Consider the following 15,906-nt stretch of genomic DNA (forward strand, 5'->3'; position numbering starts at 1 on the left):
AAGCCCGTCATGGTTGATATAACCAGGGTAGGCCAGACGACTATCCACGTTACGGAGCCGCCCTCCGTCGAGCACCCCAAGATCACACTCTGGCTGGAATCTGTCTATGTCCTACGTGTCCCGCTTCGGGGGGCCTTATATGATCTGAGCGCAGCCGGTCGAGGGAATACATGCGGGGTAGTTATCGTGGATGACGAATGGCCAATGGATTACCACCCGATGGATTTCAGGCCGGACGCCATGGCCTCGGCCCGTACGTTTTCTGCACCTCGATTGGAGCTGGCGGAGGGTGAGTGAGCATGAATACATGGAATTTGTGCAAATACCTTGGGTCTGTAGTACGTCTGCAATGTCGCTGGTTCCTTTGCATATTATTGTTTGGGATATATCACACTCAGTTAGCCTGGTCATGGTTGTCATGTCTGCGAGATGAGAGGATATTTCCATCCGAAACAGACCGCTAGTATAACTTGGATGCGTAAAGTCTAACTGGAGCTCTAACAGTAGATACTCAGAATAAACTACACCAACCCACGACCGATCCTTGCCGCACAATGCCTGGATCGTCATCCGCGAGTACCTGACCCTTGGCAGCGCTGCGTAGCTCCGAAACTGATTTCAGCTATAATGGATCTCGTCTCCATATTTTGTTGCTGAGCCCAGTGAAGTATCAACCACGCCGTGGCCGGGAAGGGCGGCCGAAAAAATCCATCATCCGGCGATGTGGTCTCGATTCTCAGAACTGCATTAGACACGGCATCTAGTCTTATTCGGGCGACCAGAATAGCCCGACCTGTAGGGATATCAGTTCTGACCCCGGACCATTTCGACTCTCCAGATGGCCCGTCATCGCATCCAAGTCGAACCCCGGCATGAGGGGGCCCATCCAGTCAGGGGTAGCGATCCATAGCATGGAAGTAGGGAGGGAAAGGCCTAGTTGAAAATGTGCTGGATGGTTGGTGGTCATGCGGCCCCCACTGCATACTCTTGCTAATGGCACAAACCGTCCCCTCGCCGCGTAGCCCGTCGACGTCGGGCAGCACCCGGGATTCGGACGCTTAAGACGAAAGCCATTCGGCCCATGGTGGCCTCGAGTGAGCCATGGGTGTGAACGCATGCGGGACGGCAGGCTCCATCGTAGGACCGTTATGTCTCCCCCGGCGCGCTACGCGCCCCAAACTAGACCGATGCTGCTGTCTACTCCACTCCATCTTGTTTCTATCCAGTCTTGTCTCGCGGTCGGCGGCGCGCGATAATTAGATCGACCGTTTGCTCGCCGACATCCGCCACTCCGTCAAAGTATTGTGCACCTTCTTAGCGTATGAGCAATGTGTGACATGCTCCGAGCAGAACATGCTCCTCGCCATGGCGGCACGGCAGATCGGCGACCTCTGCGGCAAGACGGCCGACTGCTACACGTCCCTGCATCAGAGGGGCCACGGTGAGCCTGACGCCTCGCCAGCAAAGCCCCGGCGCAGTCACTCCGCCGACCTGGTCGACATTTCGGTATCGACATGTCGGGTCAATCGACGGGAGCGGCTCTATCTGCTGGGAAGTCTAGTGACGCTCCAGACGTTTGAGTTTCAACGATCCATCGACACCATCAAGTCGCGACATCAATCTAATCAGCGGTGAATCTATCAGGAATAGAATAGAAATCTGCCCCTTGTAAATCAACATAAAAAGTGTATCTGGAATTAGATAAGCTTCAACTGAATATCCTTGATCCGCTTGGTAGAAAGTGACAAGAGTTTGTTAACGACACAGCGGTAGTATAAAACAGTGATATTAGACTATTACCTCCATGTCTTTAGTAAGAACCAGGTGAAGAATCATAAGAGTGGTTATATGATATATACGAGATATGACCGTTACCAGGTATCTAAGATTGAGTACTATGTAATAGCATGTCAAAATACATTCTATTTTATCACGTAGTACAATTCTCCTCCCCAATGAAGTGATTCCAACCCTGTGGGTTGACTGTACAGAGCATAAAGCATAAAGCTTGAGACTATATATCACAGTGACTCCATGTTACTAGAAAATTCTGTACCAAATGCAAGGCCATGTTCTCTCTCTAGATCCGCATTTACATGTGAGTATTCACTTTCAGGCATGTAGGCAATCCTAACACCAAGAATAGCTGCGATGCCTGCCTTTCCTAGAATTAAAGTTCTTGATACAAGATATTCGCTGCCTAAAAGACCCTGAACTCGATCTAGGCCAAGCCTAGGGCCCCAATATGGCGTGAACTAGGCCTGAAATCCGTTGCTAGGGATCCACACGCATGCATGAGCCTATTGTGCGAACACCTGTTTGTGGTGGAATCCAGACCTGTCAAACATGAACAACTCTCTTGAGCCTAGGATATTGTCCATTGACTCGGTGGAGTGACTATTGAACCTTCTTGGGAAATCACTCATTGAGCCGAACCTCTCCTATCAGTTCCCCACTATCTTCTACACGAGACATGCTCCTTGAAATTCCCATCTTCCAATCTATCAATATACCAATAATCGTGAAGTTGGCGTCAGCATGTCTACCAAAACACGGTCGTCGCAGACCGGCGCGGCGGCAGTCTCATCCAACGCGTCGACATCAGTGATGGCCTCGGAAAGTCTCCACAATGCTCCTCCGCATTCCCAGGAAGTACTGGGAGTGGAGGATGCGAGCAAGCAAGAAACCGCGTCTAGGACAGACAATCCGCCTACTAATGAGCCCGGTGGCGGGTTCACGTTGCTTATGACTGTTGTCGCTTTGGCACTGAGCATGTTTCTGGTGCGATTGACCCAATCTGCTCACTATACAGGGAACTAACCGTTAAACGGAGTGATAGGTTGCCTTGGATATGGTCCGTTGATTCTATTCTCGCGCTAGAAGTGCCGAAGCCCCGCTAATCAGGGCCGACAGACCATTGTCGCCACAGCCATCCCAAAGATCACAGACGAGTTTGGCGGAATCCAGGACGAGGCATGGTACGGATCAGCTTTTTTTGTCACGCTGGGGAGCTTTCAAGCGGCATGGGGGAAGGCCTACAAGTATTTTCCGCTCAAGATATCCTTCCTGGTGTCAATCTTCCTCTTCGAGGTTGGCAGTTTGATCTGCGGTCGGTTTCACTCAAAGTAAACAATACCCTATCAGAAGTCACTCGCTGACAGTCGGTTTAGGTGTCGCACCGAATAGCATGGCGCTCATCATCGGACGCGCCATCACAGGTGTCGGCGGCGCTGGAATCTCGTCAGGGGCCTTCACCATCATCGCGTTATCCGCGCCCCCAAAGCAGCGCCCCGCATATATTGGAATATTAGGTGCCTCGTACGGCGTCGCCGCGGCAATTGGACCGCTCGTTGGCGGAGCGTTTACAACCCATGCTTCTTGGCGATGGTGTTTCTATATCAATCTCCCCGTCGGCGGAGTGGCCGGTGCCATCATCCTCTTCTTCTACCGGCCTCCACCTCCGTTGCCCTTCCTGGATGCGCCGCTGAAAGAGAAGATACTCCAGATGGACCTCCTGGGGACCCTGATTCTCGTTGCGTCGATGGTCTGCTACGTCCTTGCCCTGCAGTGGGGTGGTGCCTCGCGGTCCTGGGACGATTCCACCGTAATTGGCACCCTGGTGGGGTTTGTCGTGCTGCTGGCGGTCTATGCCACGGTACAATGGGTCCAAAAAGAGCGCGCCGCCATGATTGGACGCCTGTTCCGCCGAAATGTCGTGATCATGATGGTATACATTGACCTGCTCGCGGGCACCTTTTTCCTGCTGGTCTACTACCTGCCTATCTACTTCCAGGTGGTGTCGGGGGCCTCGGCAGCCCAGAGCGGCATCCGCAACCTGCCGTTGATTCTAGCCCAGAGTGCATCGACCGTCATCTCTGGGGTGATGCTCAGTAAGGTCGGATATCCCCAACCATTCCTCCTCGCCGGGGGAGTGCTCACCGCAATTGGGTCGGGCTTGCTGTACACACTTGAGATTCACACCGGCTCGGGCAAATGGATAGGTTACCAGTTGCTGGCTGGTTTTGGCGTTGGCTGGTGCTTCCAGGTGCCAGTGGTGACGGCCCAAGAGTCCGTCGCGCCGGAGGACCTGCCGTCGGTGACGGCAATGGTATTGAGTACGTCTTCCACGTTCCTATCTTTGAGACTATCAACTGACTTGGCACAGCTGTGCAGACGCTCGGGGGATCCTTATTCGTGTCGGCCGGCCAGTCCGCCATGGTCAATGTTCTTCTCCAGACCCTCCGGCGGGAGACGGCCACCGTCGACGCCCTGCAGGTCGCCATGACTGGGGCCACGGAGCTCCGAGACAGGTTTTCTGTCGCCCAGATGAAGTTCATTCTGACGGCGTATATGAAAGGTATCCAAACGGCATTTCTGGTAGCGGTAGTCGCGTCCAGCGTGGCCACCGTGGTCTGTTTGGGGACACGGTGGATCAAATTATCGGGCCAAACTACTGCGGTGGCGGCATAACAGCATTGTTCGCCATGATCAAAGAATCAGACGCTAGGGGAGAGACCTTGGTATGGTTATTAATTCTCCCGTTCGTGAATATATCTCTACAACCATTTTCACAGTCGACAATTGCAGGTGACTGGTGTGGTCGTGTGTATATATATTTTACTACAACCAGGGCACGATCTCAATCTTCAGTGCAAAGCACTCCAATACACAGAACATGATACCTAATTGAACAATAAAATTACGTGGTACAATTTAGAATCCATTCCATAGATTCTACAACCACATGTCCACATAGACTACCTTGACAGATGGGTGTGCAGGAAAATTAATAGTAACAGGGCCCAAGGATCAGCGACCGCCGCGGAAGAAAACCCGCAAGAGGACCCGCAGTTGCTGGGTGCGTATCCTTTACTCGGAGGGGGACCACAGTTGTCGCGAATGGCCGGCTCGGGGCTTCTTGTCGTAGCTAGAACTTGACAGAGTTTGAATGTAACCGCTAATCCAGCTATACACCGCTGAGCAATGAACTGGGCCACGGATAGTCACTACCTACTAGAGCGAGTTCTGCGGCGTCCGGACACCATTCATTGGTAGTGATATCGTTGAGGCCCGGGGGGTACAACCCACAGCTGATGATCTAAAATGGTATACAGAATAAAAAAAAGGAAGACAAAATTGGCAAAGGCCATGCATAGTTGGATAACTTCTTTTGACACTTGATATCTAAAGAGAACGAAGCAACATGGAATGAGAAACTGGAGAAAAACAACAAAATGAACAGAATCAAGGAAACATGCAAATCAGGCAATGAAGTGGGAGAATTGAGAGCCAAAAAGGGAATAGAGAAGTGTAGGGTAATTGGGTAAAGTGAAATAGTGGATTCCATTAGGTTTCGTGATCTTTGCTTCCATCATCCATATCTAGCCACAGGAGTCACCTAAGATCAAGCGTCTCTCAAGCCATCAACAGCCGTGGGAGATAGTTCCGGACACCACCCAATCAAGGCTCTCCTGGACTGGAATTCATCCAGCTTGTTCTTCTTAACCCATTTGCTCTTAGTAGCCTTGAGTTCGAAGGGCTTGATCTGAGATTCACCTTCCGCGGTCTCAAAGTGCCAGAGAATTGTTTGATCGTCGATCATCTTCACGGGAACGAGAGCCGTGGAATACCCTATCAGTACCAGGCCTTTGTTTCACCATCACTGGGTACTCGACTGCAGCCAGCTGAAGCATCAGGGAAAAGTCTGCGTCTAACAACTCTTCCCCACTGCGCGGCTGGTCAGAGAACTTAGCAATCACCGCTGTTTCAAAAATACCAGTCCAGCAGCGCTTGTTCTCCCCTTTGATCAATGGAATAAGACTGTCTAGTGTCCCTTCTGTACCCCTGGTTGTGCCGGTGGACCAAGATAGCTTCCCGGGTACTGGCTTGCGGAAGGCCAAGCAGAGCCATCGGACGAGGTCAACGAGGTGGTTATATTTTACCAAGTCCAGCGTGACGCGAATGGACTCCAAGCGTGGTTTAATAACCATACCAGAGACGTCTAGGTTCGTTAGAATGCTGGTCCATATCAAGGGGACCCCAGGGGGGTAAAAGCAACAAACAATGTCGACCCTGTGGATGGTTCATAGCGTGTGCAATGTTCTCAACTAGTTCAAGTCCCCCGGAGCCATAAGACTCGCGAACGTAGGTCTCACATATTCTGGCCTTGGTTCTGTCGTCACACCTTGTCCAAGTGAACGTGCTTCGGAATGACATAATCGAGATAGGTGATGGTGGAACAGACTATATGCAAAGTAGTATCCCGTCCTGTAACTTGCCTGTCTGCAATAGGGCAGCTGAATCCAAATGGTAACTTGGTGCATGATATTAAAATTGGACCCCTGTCAATTCCTGGTCATTGTTCAAGGCCATGTAGGTGAGTACAGTTGTTGTTTAACATCCGCCTTTTGAAGGTTCACATCGCCGGCATTGCCCCAATTCCCAGCCTGGCCGGATTTGCAGAAAGGTGGGGATTGAAGTTGGGGAATGGGGCGGTTGGTGACACTAGTATGGGACCGGACGAATTGTGGTGGAGCAAAAGGGATTCAGGCTATGGTCCACTTTCACGGCGCTCCTATAGGACGCCGTGTAGATCTGAAGGCGTGACATTGCTGGACAAAATCTGTTGGTTGTGGAGCATCTGAGACAAAACAAGGCATTACAGGGGAGTAGAAAGAAGAGAAGGGAAAAGGGGAAGACAGCGAAGAAAGGAAGATTGGTGCTAGCATAGGCGCTCAGCCACATGATGTACGTAGGTTACAGCAGTACAGCTATTCCCAGGAGTTGCAGCCCGCAATGCTCATGACGAACAAGATCCTCTATATTAGGTTGTCAATTAATTCAAGATGGCCTCATAATGGTGGATCAAACGGGATTGCATGCAACCCTCCCTCCCCCGGAACATGCAAGACCCCTCCAAGCACCGGAATATCTTCTGGTGCAACATCTACCGACTTCGCATCGTCCCATGTCGCGTGGACGGTGGGCTCACCAGACAAGATACGGTTGACATTCAACAGGGTGCTATAGAGCACGCCAAAGCTAGATGGCCTCGCTCCGCCTTTCTCTTGGCCGTCCCCGGAAGCGTGGATATCGGACGACGTAGCGGAGCCACCGGTAAGGGACGGGTAGGTGGTGTAGCACCTTAGATAATTACTGCCACACATCCGACCAAGGGAAACATCAAACTGAGCGCCAATATCAATCTGCTCTGCAAGGCCAGTTGGGTTGACCGACAGCGCGGACAAGATCTTCTGGGCTCCACGGTAGCTGACTGCATAAACAACCGAGCAGACCCCATCACTTGCCGCACAAGTCAAACGCGTATCGTCGGGTCTCGAAAAGGGTGGTGGGTCGCGCCAGTAGGGCAGGAAATGATGCGGTGGCAGGATAGTAGGGTCGCCAGGAGTTAGAAAGAAAGGATCGTTGGTATGGCATTGAATCCCGCAGTGACCAAGCCAAATGATATCCCAATCGTCCCCGTAGGGAGATCGAGACACGTCTAGTCCCGTTCCCTGAAGTGCTCGAAGAGCAATAGCAAGGTTTTGTAGTTGAGTCTTGATCGTCACATCCCAGTCAAGATCATCCTCCATGATAATCGCGCTGCCGATACCTTTGTCCACGATCCTGTCGTATCTGTCAATATCAGGCGTCTCGAACCGGGGTGGCGCGGGAACGTACTGTTGCATGGCATCCACATGCGCCCGCCGTGCAGCATACTCGCTCGGTGCGTGGTCATGGTTCCAGTTCTAGCGATCGTTAAACCATGGACCGCCATTAGACCCTGGTCATTTCTTCCACTCACGTAAGGGTAGGACAGGGGACTAATCTGGTCGGGTTTGACACCATCGATCCAGTCGACGTGAAAACCCGAGAGCGATGATCGAAGAATGATGCTATCTCGTTTATCGGGTCTCGTGGGCAGGTTGATCGCGAAAATTTTCTCCACCTACAGTTCCTGCGTCAGTAGACTCCACATCACGGCGGGCAGAGCGTGGCTGTGCTTACACCCAAGGTCTCGTTGCGAATAGCATCAAGGAACCGGCCTCGTCTGCTATCGGTCGCCCGCACCAGGCTACCGAGCTCAGGGATGGAATAGGCGACGAAGCTCACAACAACAAAGAACCCGACGACGTAGACGAGACGAGCGAAGCGCTTTTGGGGTGTTGACCAGGACATGTTCAGGGGTTGCGATGGGAATCAATCACGCACCCATTCCCTGGTAGTAGTGGAAGTTTTAAACATGGGCGTAGGTCACGATCTCGCGAGAACACCGGGTCGATGAGTGAGTGAGTTTCAAAGCGATGAAGGTCGGCGCTTATTAGCTTTCCTCTTTTCCACTTAGACCGGTTTCACGCTGGCGGAGTGGATCAGTCGGGTCGGTTGGAGGGGGCCGTCCCGCCATGCGTCACCTGACTGTACTTTGGATAAGTCTAGGAAATCCAAGGCTGATCGACAGGAGCTTGGATATTAGATTAAAATGACTTGAATGTACTGCTCCTGTGGACCCACAGCTACACTTGACCTTGACACCTACAGGTCGAATGATGGATTTCCTCCGAAATTCAACAAGGCTAAGATCAACACCTCCTGGCGCCCTGTTCTTGTCGCCCCACATGATAGTTTAATGACCAGTGATTCGAATTTTGAAATCCCTATTATTGGACCGTGACTGTCCCAATCTCCCTTCATTGTGCTGGACGAATCGCTTAGCCAAGTCTGATTCTGGGCTACTGTTCGAGCTCGACACCCATAGAAACTTGTTGTTACCGTCTGAGTATAGATAAGTAATATTTGATCTCATTCCTGCTTATCTACAGTGACACGTCCAAGCATCATCCTTTATTCTTCTATAGCATACTATATGTTCATATGGCCTTTCTAAAATGTCTGTAAATGCCAAGAACAGTAATCTAGGAGCGTCTAAACACCAATATATACAATATTTGATCCTAGTGTACCTTTCTAAATATCTGTTCGCAATCATGGCTATTATTGTCTTAGTGAAGGTTCCCTAGTTGCTGTAGTTGCAGGAAATTAACGCTGTGATAACGTTCTGATCACTTAGAGACCGGGTAAGGGGATCTGACCCAAAAAAAGAAACAAAACCAAAAGCACAAATGGAACATAAGAAAGGAAGAAGGAAAGCAGCAAGAAAAGAGAAGTGGGGTAGAGCATATGGTTCCTGCCACGTGAAGGGTCCCCAGGTTCGTCCACTAAGTACACAACGACCGCTGGAGGGGAGGCTGATCGACAGTGTGATAGTCCTAATAGAGTAGTAGTACTCCTTGGATGCACCTCTCTTATGGCCTCTCCTGGTAGAATGAACTATTGAACATATTGATTTAAGCGCCACCTCGCCCGATGTAGCTAGGGGGTGTTTGCGCCGGCCCGAACAACCCTGGCTTCCTGCCTTAAATTGCTTGGTTAGCCTGTGTTAGCGTCCACGATGATCCTATTAGTATGTTCGCTTTGTACATGGAAGAAGTGTGCCGCAAACTTGACCAGCCGCGCTCTTCTCCTGATGGTACATAACAAGTCCATCTTGGAGGCCCCATCCCTCTCGCAGAACGCATCGATCGAGTGTGATGCACATCATAAACGCAAAGCCAACCCATGGCTATGATGATGACCTTTCCTCTCATACTGCATCTAGTTTTGCTGCTCCCAGTTGTGTGGGGAGGAACCGATGCCCAAAACTACTTCAGCAATCCGTCTTCGAATACCGGGATCAACCCGGTCTGGACCGTGGGGGACCAACAGGTGATCTCCTGGAAAACGACTTTGGAGGTATATAACGTCTCCATGTGGCAGCAAAGCCTGGTCCAGCAGTCTGCGGCTAGCCAGTACAATGTCTATTGTATGTCGTCACTGGAATCAACCACACAACCAAAGAGAGGGAGATTTTAACTGATTCCAGCCAAATTACATCGGGGACCTAAGTCCACCAATTTTACCTGGACCGTACAACTATACGAGTTTGATTTCGATTACTCCAACGTGTTTTTCTTCTGGATAAACTCCGACACACCCGAGGGATTCATCTCTTCTTTCTTCAACATCACCAAACCGGAGAGTGCCTCGACATCACATTCGACATCAGCATCAGCGTCTACACCCACAGACTCTACCAACTCAGTCCCGTCAAATGAACCCCGTGTCTCTGATACAGCCTCAAAATCTGCTTCGGACTCGGGGTTCTCGACCACAGCGAAGATCGCACTAGGGGTAGGGATTGGGATCGGGGTGCCGGTGTTGGCGGCGTTGGGGGCTCTTGTGTGGCTCAGATCCCGTCCACCCCACGTCCTGCACGAGGATGGCGTCAAAGATATACCTGCATATTGTGAACTGAGCATACAACAACCAAAAGGTGTCACTCGTCATTCGGTGTTGGAGATGCCAGGGACCGACCCCGCCAGTCAAATACCCGAATTACCCACACAAAGACACCACTGAGATACAATAAAAAGTTCCATCGACAAGTGATGTCTATCTATCAATGACAAGCTGTCTCTTGTGAGCAATGGTAAGCTGGCTCCATCGAGATAGTGTCGCACCGACAATAGGGTAATAAGATTTCTTACGACCGCCAAAACAGTCATGATATGATCATTTAGCCAAGTGGTATTTCTTCACTTCTTTTCCACGAGTAGAGTCAGTAATTGTGACTTTGTCGAAGCAATGGTATATCAAAGTACCTGGTCTACACAATGAAAAATGATATTTGTTCTTCTATTGCTTCTCAAAGCCTCGACACAATAATAGGTAACATCTAGCAAGTGAGCCACCATCTACGTCATACTTTAGGAGCTATCATAATATAAATTTTGCCTTTAGACGTCCGGAACTCAGTATAGGAGCTTTCAAGCAGCTAGTGGCCATAAGATCCTCATGTCACTTTTGAGTTGGATACCACATCATAGTAGATCACTCTGCAACAGGAATAGACTGCGCGTTTAGGCACTGTAGTACCACAGGGCCAAAAGATCACATTGACCAGACAACATGGCCTGACTCTCCCAAATCACTATATATGCCCGGGCTGTGACCCCAGGATACTTTTGCTCATGGGTGAATGAATGGCCAGGCTGAAAGTTGACAAGTCTCAAGTGTGATGTATATTTTGTATGGTTCAAGGGTTTCACCTTTTCATACTTTATTGCTCGTGTCTTTGTTCCTGTTTAGCCGAGCCTATACTCTATATGCCATGAAATTTTCTCGACCGCGACGACCATCAATAAGCAAGATATTTGTATGACCAAAATTCGACCCCTGCTCAGCTTTAACTCTCGTTAGTTGTATTTCAAGCTTACCATCGTCTGATTAGAATAAATGCTTCTCATTAGAATCACTCAGGGATAGACCCACACACCATTGACTAGCCATCGTGCTGTTCACTATATCAGGTCCAGGCCCAAAATCGAGTACCAGAGTTGGGTGTCTCATTCGTCTCTTCCTCCCCCGCCCCTATTCGATATCCACCGCCGCAACTCTCAACTGTATTCATTTTTTCTCTTCTTTTGGTCTTTGAACATTCAAGACACATTGTTCCATCATGTTTAGCCGAGACGAATATGTTTGGACCATCACAGAGCAAATAGACCTGTCTGTCTGAACTGGGGACCTCCCAAACTGCAGACTCAACTGGCTAGGCGTGAGATGGAGGTCGCTGGTGAAAGTGTAACACAGAAATATTCTCTCTGGATCACTTCATATGAGGGTCATACTCTACCCTGCTCCTATTTTGTTCCCTTCTTCCTTCTGGTCTTTATTAATCTTCAGTTCAATTTATTGTTTTAGGAGCTCTTCTTACCCATTATTTGTGTTATCAGAATATCACCAAAGTGATAATTTCCTGCAACTACAGCACCTAAAGAACCTTGATTAGGCTGTGGGAGCAAGCCAAATGGCTACCGTGGAGCAGGTCATCGGTAAGCGAGGAGTGTCTATTGCGGCTATTATTGAAAAGAAGGCATTGAGTGCCAACGCCTTTAATGTGCTCGAGATCTTTCTTAATCATGGATAGAACATCAACAGCCCCACCCAAAAGAACCTAGGCCCATGACTAGGGTGGGTTATCCTTGATGAGAAACATGGCGTCAATGTTATCAACAGCAGGTTAGACGGGTGATTCATAACAGGATGGAAGTTCTCTAGTGTCTTGAGCACAAAGCTAAACCAATTACCAGAAACAATAACAAGTACCAAGGTGTGCCGAGCCAAGCTGGTTGTTATGCCCCAGTGTCGACAATCCAGTTTTCCGCCACTTATGGCGCCAACTTCCCTTTGAAGCAATGCGCTTCAACCGGCTGCTGAAAGTAGATACAAAGAGCGGATGGAAGCCCTACAATAGCTATTAGATGAGGCGGGCTTCCATATCAACCAGCTCGGGTTTGAGTGGGATTCAGCTAAATTTAATAGTCGGCGGGATAATAGATTAGGAACGGTATTGTACTCCGCGATCCTTGCTAAATTCTCCGAACGTGTGCGGTTCTTACTGGAGCGAGGCATTGATATCAATATACAGGACGCGCATGGCCGTACGGGCGGGACTGGGCTGGAGCACAGGGGAGTGAAGAGGTTACCGTGATTCAAGATGATTGGGGAAAGTAACTATCGGAATCAAGAGGATTTTGGTTAACAAATCAATATTAGCTGAACATGCCAGTCGTACTAAGGTCTTGGCCACTCTAACTCATATCTATGTGAAGATAAATTCTTTTCGCATAATGAAGGCAACCTAGTAGAATATTGTTGTTCCGAATTTCTGCTCATCGAGGGTAATGAAGGTGATGGCAGATTCCTGTGACTATCTGCGTGGATTCTTCACTAGGACAAAGCCATTCATTGCCTCGTCAGGCTAGTTGTCCGCTCAAAATTCTCCATATTCATTAATAAACAGACCCTCGGGTTCGAAACACTTCACCCTCCAGGGCATATCGCCAAGCTTATCATTGATGACAGTTTTCGGTTGCTGGAGGGATTCCTTCCCCGTATACTCATCTGGGTCGTGTAGTCTGACGTGCCCTTAGGTCCACGCTCTGATGCCTGTGAGGGCATCCTTGTCGTCATCAATGAGGTCGGGAATGCTGATATTGGCCCGAGAAATGCCGAGGTCGTTGCTAGAGTCGTGCCCAATGATGGCGTCCTGGCTGCTTGCAAAGACACGACCAGTGCACCCTACGCAGCGAGGTGGCTGTCCTTGCCCTAAAAGCCATGAGCCTCTAGCCATCCTCGTCGACACGCGGGCTCCGCTTATACTGGTAGTGGACGGCGCGCTTGATAATGACATCTTTGTCCAGGGAGGTAAATTTCAAAAAGAAAAACAAGAAAGGCAGAGCAACTGGGGTTTGGTGTCCGCAGGTGACGTACATGCCTAGATAACAAAGACTACGCCAAAAGCTTCATATCGCAAATTCCGCTCTAACTGTTGGTTGACTTACACCTCTCTGTTAACTCCCAGCCCGGGTTTATAAGCGCTGAAGCTGTGGGTAGTTGAATACCGCCCAGGTCAGCGTCTCATTATGTAAAAAAGACAAAAAAAGAAAAAATTCTACCATTGATAGCAACACACAATCGTTGTTGTAAGAGCCGTCATCGTACACACTTCTCGATGTATCTAATATAGGTAAGCTATGCGATGATCATCACGCTAAACGAGATCGGCACGGAGAGCAGGAAAGTCCTTTCTGGATTTGACTCCGCTGTGATGAAATCGTATCACTTAATTGGCTTTCTATGCCGAACCCCCTGGTCTCTACCTACAATGGGCCCCTCTTTCTAAGCCGATTTTGCGGGGCGTATTCACATTTACCTGTTTGGACGATTGGGCTGTAACTAACCAACCAGTTAACTTGGTAACAGCAAAAGATAAGTCAGCAGAGGAGTGGCACTTATAATCTTCCTATAATCTCCTGATTCTTATTATTATTGGTATGATCGCACATATTGCCTCCTTTTTCTTTTGTATTCATTATTCCCGAGAATTTCGACCCTTTACTTGAAATGCTGTTCAGTTATACCGCTGCCGCATCGCTGCTCGTGATGCTTGGTACACAACCAGGTGTCATTTTAGCTCAAGATGCTGAGGGGTGGTACAAGGATCACCCAGGCATGGCGCGTATCAGCCAGGTGAACCAAGAGACGCATCAGATCATCGACGAATTTGGACGCACACGGTTCTTCCACGGAACTAATGCCGTGATGAAGGAGCCGCCATGGCATCTGCCCTTGGAGTGGGTGCCTGGAGTCACGTCATTTGGCGAGCAAGATGTCCAAACTATGCACGACTTGGGTCTAAATGTCGTGCGGTTAGGCCACAGCTGGGCTGGTGCAGAGCCTGTGCGTGGGCAGTATAACGAAACGTTTTTGGCTATCATGAAGAAGCAGACCAAGATGGCCGAGGACCATGGTCTCTACGTTTTGGTGGATGTGCACCAGGACTGTCTGTCGCGGCAGTTATGTGGCAATGGCGCCCCTGATGTGAGTCAATCTAGGGACATCATAGCAAATCGCTGATACTGATACGGCTTTGCAGTGGTTTGTTGAGGAAGACTGGGTATCAAGTGGAAAGATGTATCCATTTCCCCTCAAGCCAACACCATTCCCGGTGGATGACCGGGGCTTCCCATCGCCACAGTCGCTTTGCGACACCGTCGACTGGGCTTTAAGCTACACGTCGGTGGCACTGGGAAATGCATTTGGCCGGCTTTACAACAATTACGACGGTTTAGGAGATGCATTCGCAGCATACTGGAAAAAGCTGGCGTTTGAGTACGCCAAAACACCCAACGTGGTCGGATATAACCTGCTAAACGAGCCGTGGGTGGGCGACACATGGGCTGATCCAACACTGCTGGTGCCAGGTGTTGCTGACCACAAGGTCCTGGAAGACCTCTGGAACCGAGCGACCAGGCAGATCCGTACTGTTGATAATGACACGCTAATCTGGTTCGAAGGGGCCACCCTAGATGTTCTGTCCGGTTTCAATAACGTCCCCCTTGGGGATGGCTCGAAGTCAGTACACTCGTTCCACTACTACAGTCCACCGCAGCTTGGCCCTATTACCACCACGCTCAAGAACCGCCGCAAGGACAACGAGCGCCTTAGGACCGCCGGTGTACTGACGGAACTCACTTTCTGGATGGGGGATGATAAGGAGATGCAAGATCTAGCAGATGCCATGTCGGCGACCGACGAAAATATGGTTTCCTGGATTGGCTGGGCGTACGACAATTTGTACAATGGCACATCAGATCAGCCTTACCCTGAGCTGGCGAGACACTACAGCCGTGCGTACCCGGCCGCTGTCGCCGGGACTCCCAAGAGCTTCGAATTTTCCGAGAGCTCGGGCACCTTCGAGTTGCAATTCGTGTCTGATCCAAATATCAACGCGCCCACTGAAATCGTCTTACCCCAGTCCACGTTCCCTAATGGCTATAGCGTCGAGGTCTCGCCTGATGACAGCTTGCTACAGTACGCACCAAACAAGCGTACGCTGGCCTTGTTCACATCTACTAGCATCAAGAGAGCAACTGACATCACTGTCACAATCTCTCGTCAATAGTTCCGCCCATCATTCACATCAGATTATCAATACGCAATTTACCATTGATAGGCCTGGACAAGTACTGCGGTACTGGTGCCACAGTACTGGTGCAGTCACAGTACTAGTAGCAATCCAACTTCTAAATATAATATAATTAATCTACCATATTGAAGGCCATAGTTAAGGATTCGACGATTCGTGAATACAAAGTTATTTTATCCTAGGTGTTTGTTAGCCAAGGTGTGTCTTGTTAACTTCCCTGGGTTAGTATACCTTCTACCGTCAACCCTATACCTGGCAGTCCTCGGGCTGTTGCGCTGTCGGGGCCAGCCAGAAGAACAACAGTAGTTTCGACGGAA

At 49.8% G+C, this 15,906-nt stretch overlaps 5 protein-coding genes across 5 annotated transcripts; 4 read left to right on the plus strand and 1 right to left on the minus strand.

Moving 5' to 3' along the window:
* Positions 1-9: 9 nt before the first annotated feature.
* P168DRAFT_319960 (uncharacterized protein) lies at positions 10-1,635 on the plus strand (the record flags this gene model as incomplete). Its single annotated transcript, XM_024840327.1, has 2 exons — positions 10-289; positions 1,319-1,635. 2 exons carry the CDS (start codon positions 10-12, stop codon positions 1,633-1,635), a joined length of 597 nt encoding a protein of 198 aa, XP_024692027.1.
* Positions 1,636-2,607: 972 nt separating this feature from the next.
* On the plus strand, positions 2,608-4,470 carry P168DRAFT_238650 (MDR family MFS transporter; the record flags this gene model as incomplete). The annotated part of the gene is made up of 4 exons (XM_024833623.1): positions 2,608-2,781; positions 2,914-3,109; positions 3,171-4,115; positions 4,166-4,470. 4 exons carry the CDS (start codon positions 2,608-2,610, stop codon positions 4,468-4,470), a joined length of 1,620 nt encoding a protein of 539 aa, XP_024692028.1.
* Positions 4,471-6,851: 2,381 nt separating this feature from the next.
* P168DRAFT_271585 (uncharacterized protein) lies at positions 6,852-8,293 on the minus strand (the record flags this gene model as incomplete). Its single annotated transcript, XM_024835275.1, has 4 exons — positions 8,008-8,293; positions 7,805-7,948; positions 7,681-7,748; positions 6,852-7,626 (listed from the first exon to the last, which is right to left on the minus strand). The coding sequence occupies exons 1-4, from the start codon at positions 8,176-8,178 to the stop codon at positions 6,852-6,854; spliced, it is 1,158 nt and encodes a 385-aa protein (XP_024692029.1). The 5' UTR covers positions 8,179-8,293.
* A 1,214-nt stretch (positions 8,294-9,507) lies between these two features.
* Positions 9,508-10,567, plus strand: P168DRAFT_346135 (uncharacterized protein). Its single transcript, XM_024841873.1, has 2 exons — positions 9,508-9,859; positions 9,920-10,567. Exons 1-2 carry the CDS (start codon positions 9,616-9,618, stop codon positions 10,453-10,455), a joined length of 780 nt encoding a protein of 259 aa, XP_024692030.1. The 5' UTR covers positions 9,508-9,615; the 3' UTR covers positions 10,456-10,567.
* A 3,414-nt stretch (positions 10,568-13,981) lies between these two features.
* P168DRAFT_271586 (putative endoglycoceramidase) lies at positions 13,982-15,676 on the plus strand. Its single transcript, XM_024835276.1, has 2 exons — positions 13,982-14,481; positions 14,537-15,676. Exons 1-2 carry the CDS (start codon positions 14,005-14,007, stop codon positions 15,563-15,565), a joined length of 1,506 nt encoding a protein of 501 aa, XP_024692031.1. The 5' UTR covers positions 13,982-14,004; the 3' UTR covers positions 15,566-15,676.
* Positions 15,677-15,906: the final 230 nt, after the last annotated feature.

The sequence above is a fragment of the Aspergillus campestris genome (assembly GCF_002847485.1).
Source record: "Aspergillus campestris IBT 28561 chromosome Unknown P168scaffold_8, whole genome shotgun sequence".
Lineage (NCBI taxonomy): Eukaryota > Fungi > Ascomycota > Eurotiomycetes > Eurotiales > Aspergillaceae > Aspergillus > Aspergillus campestris.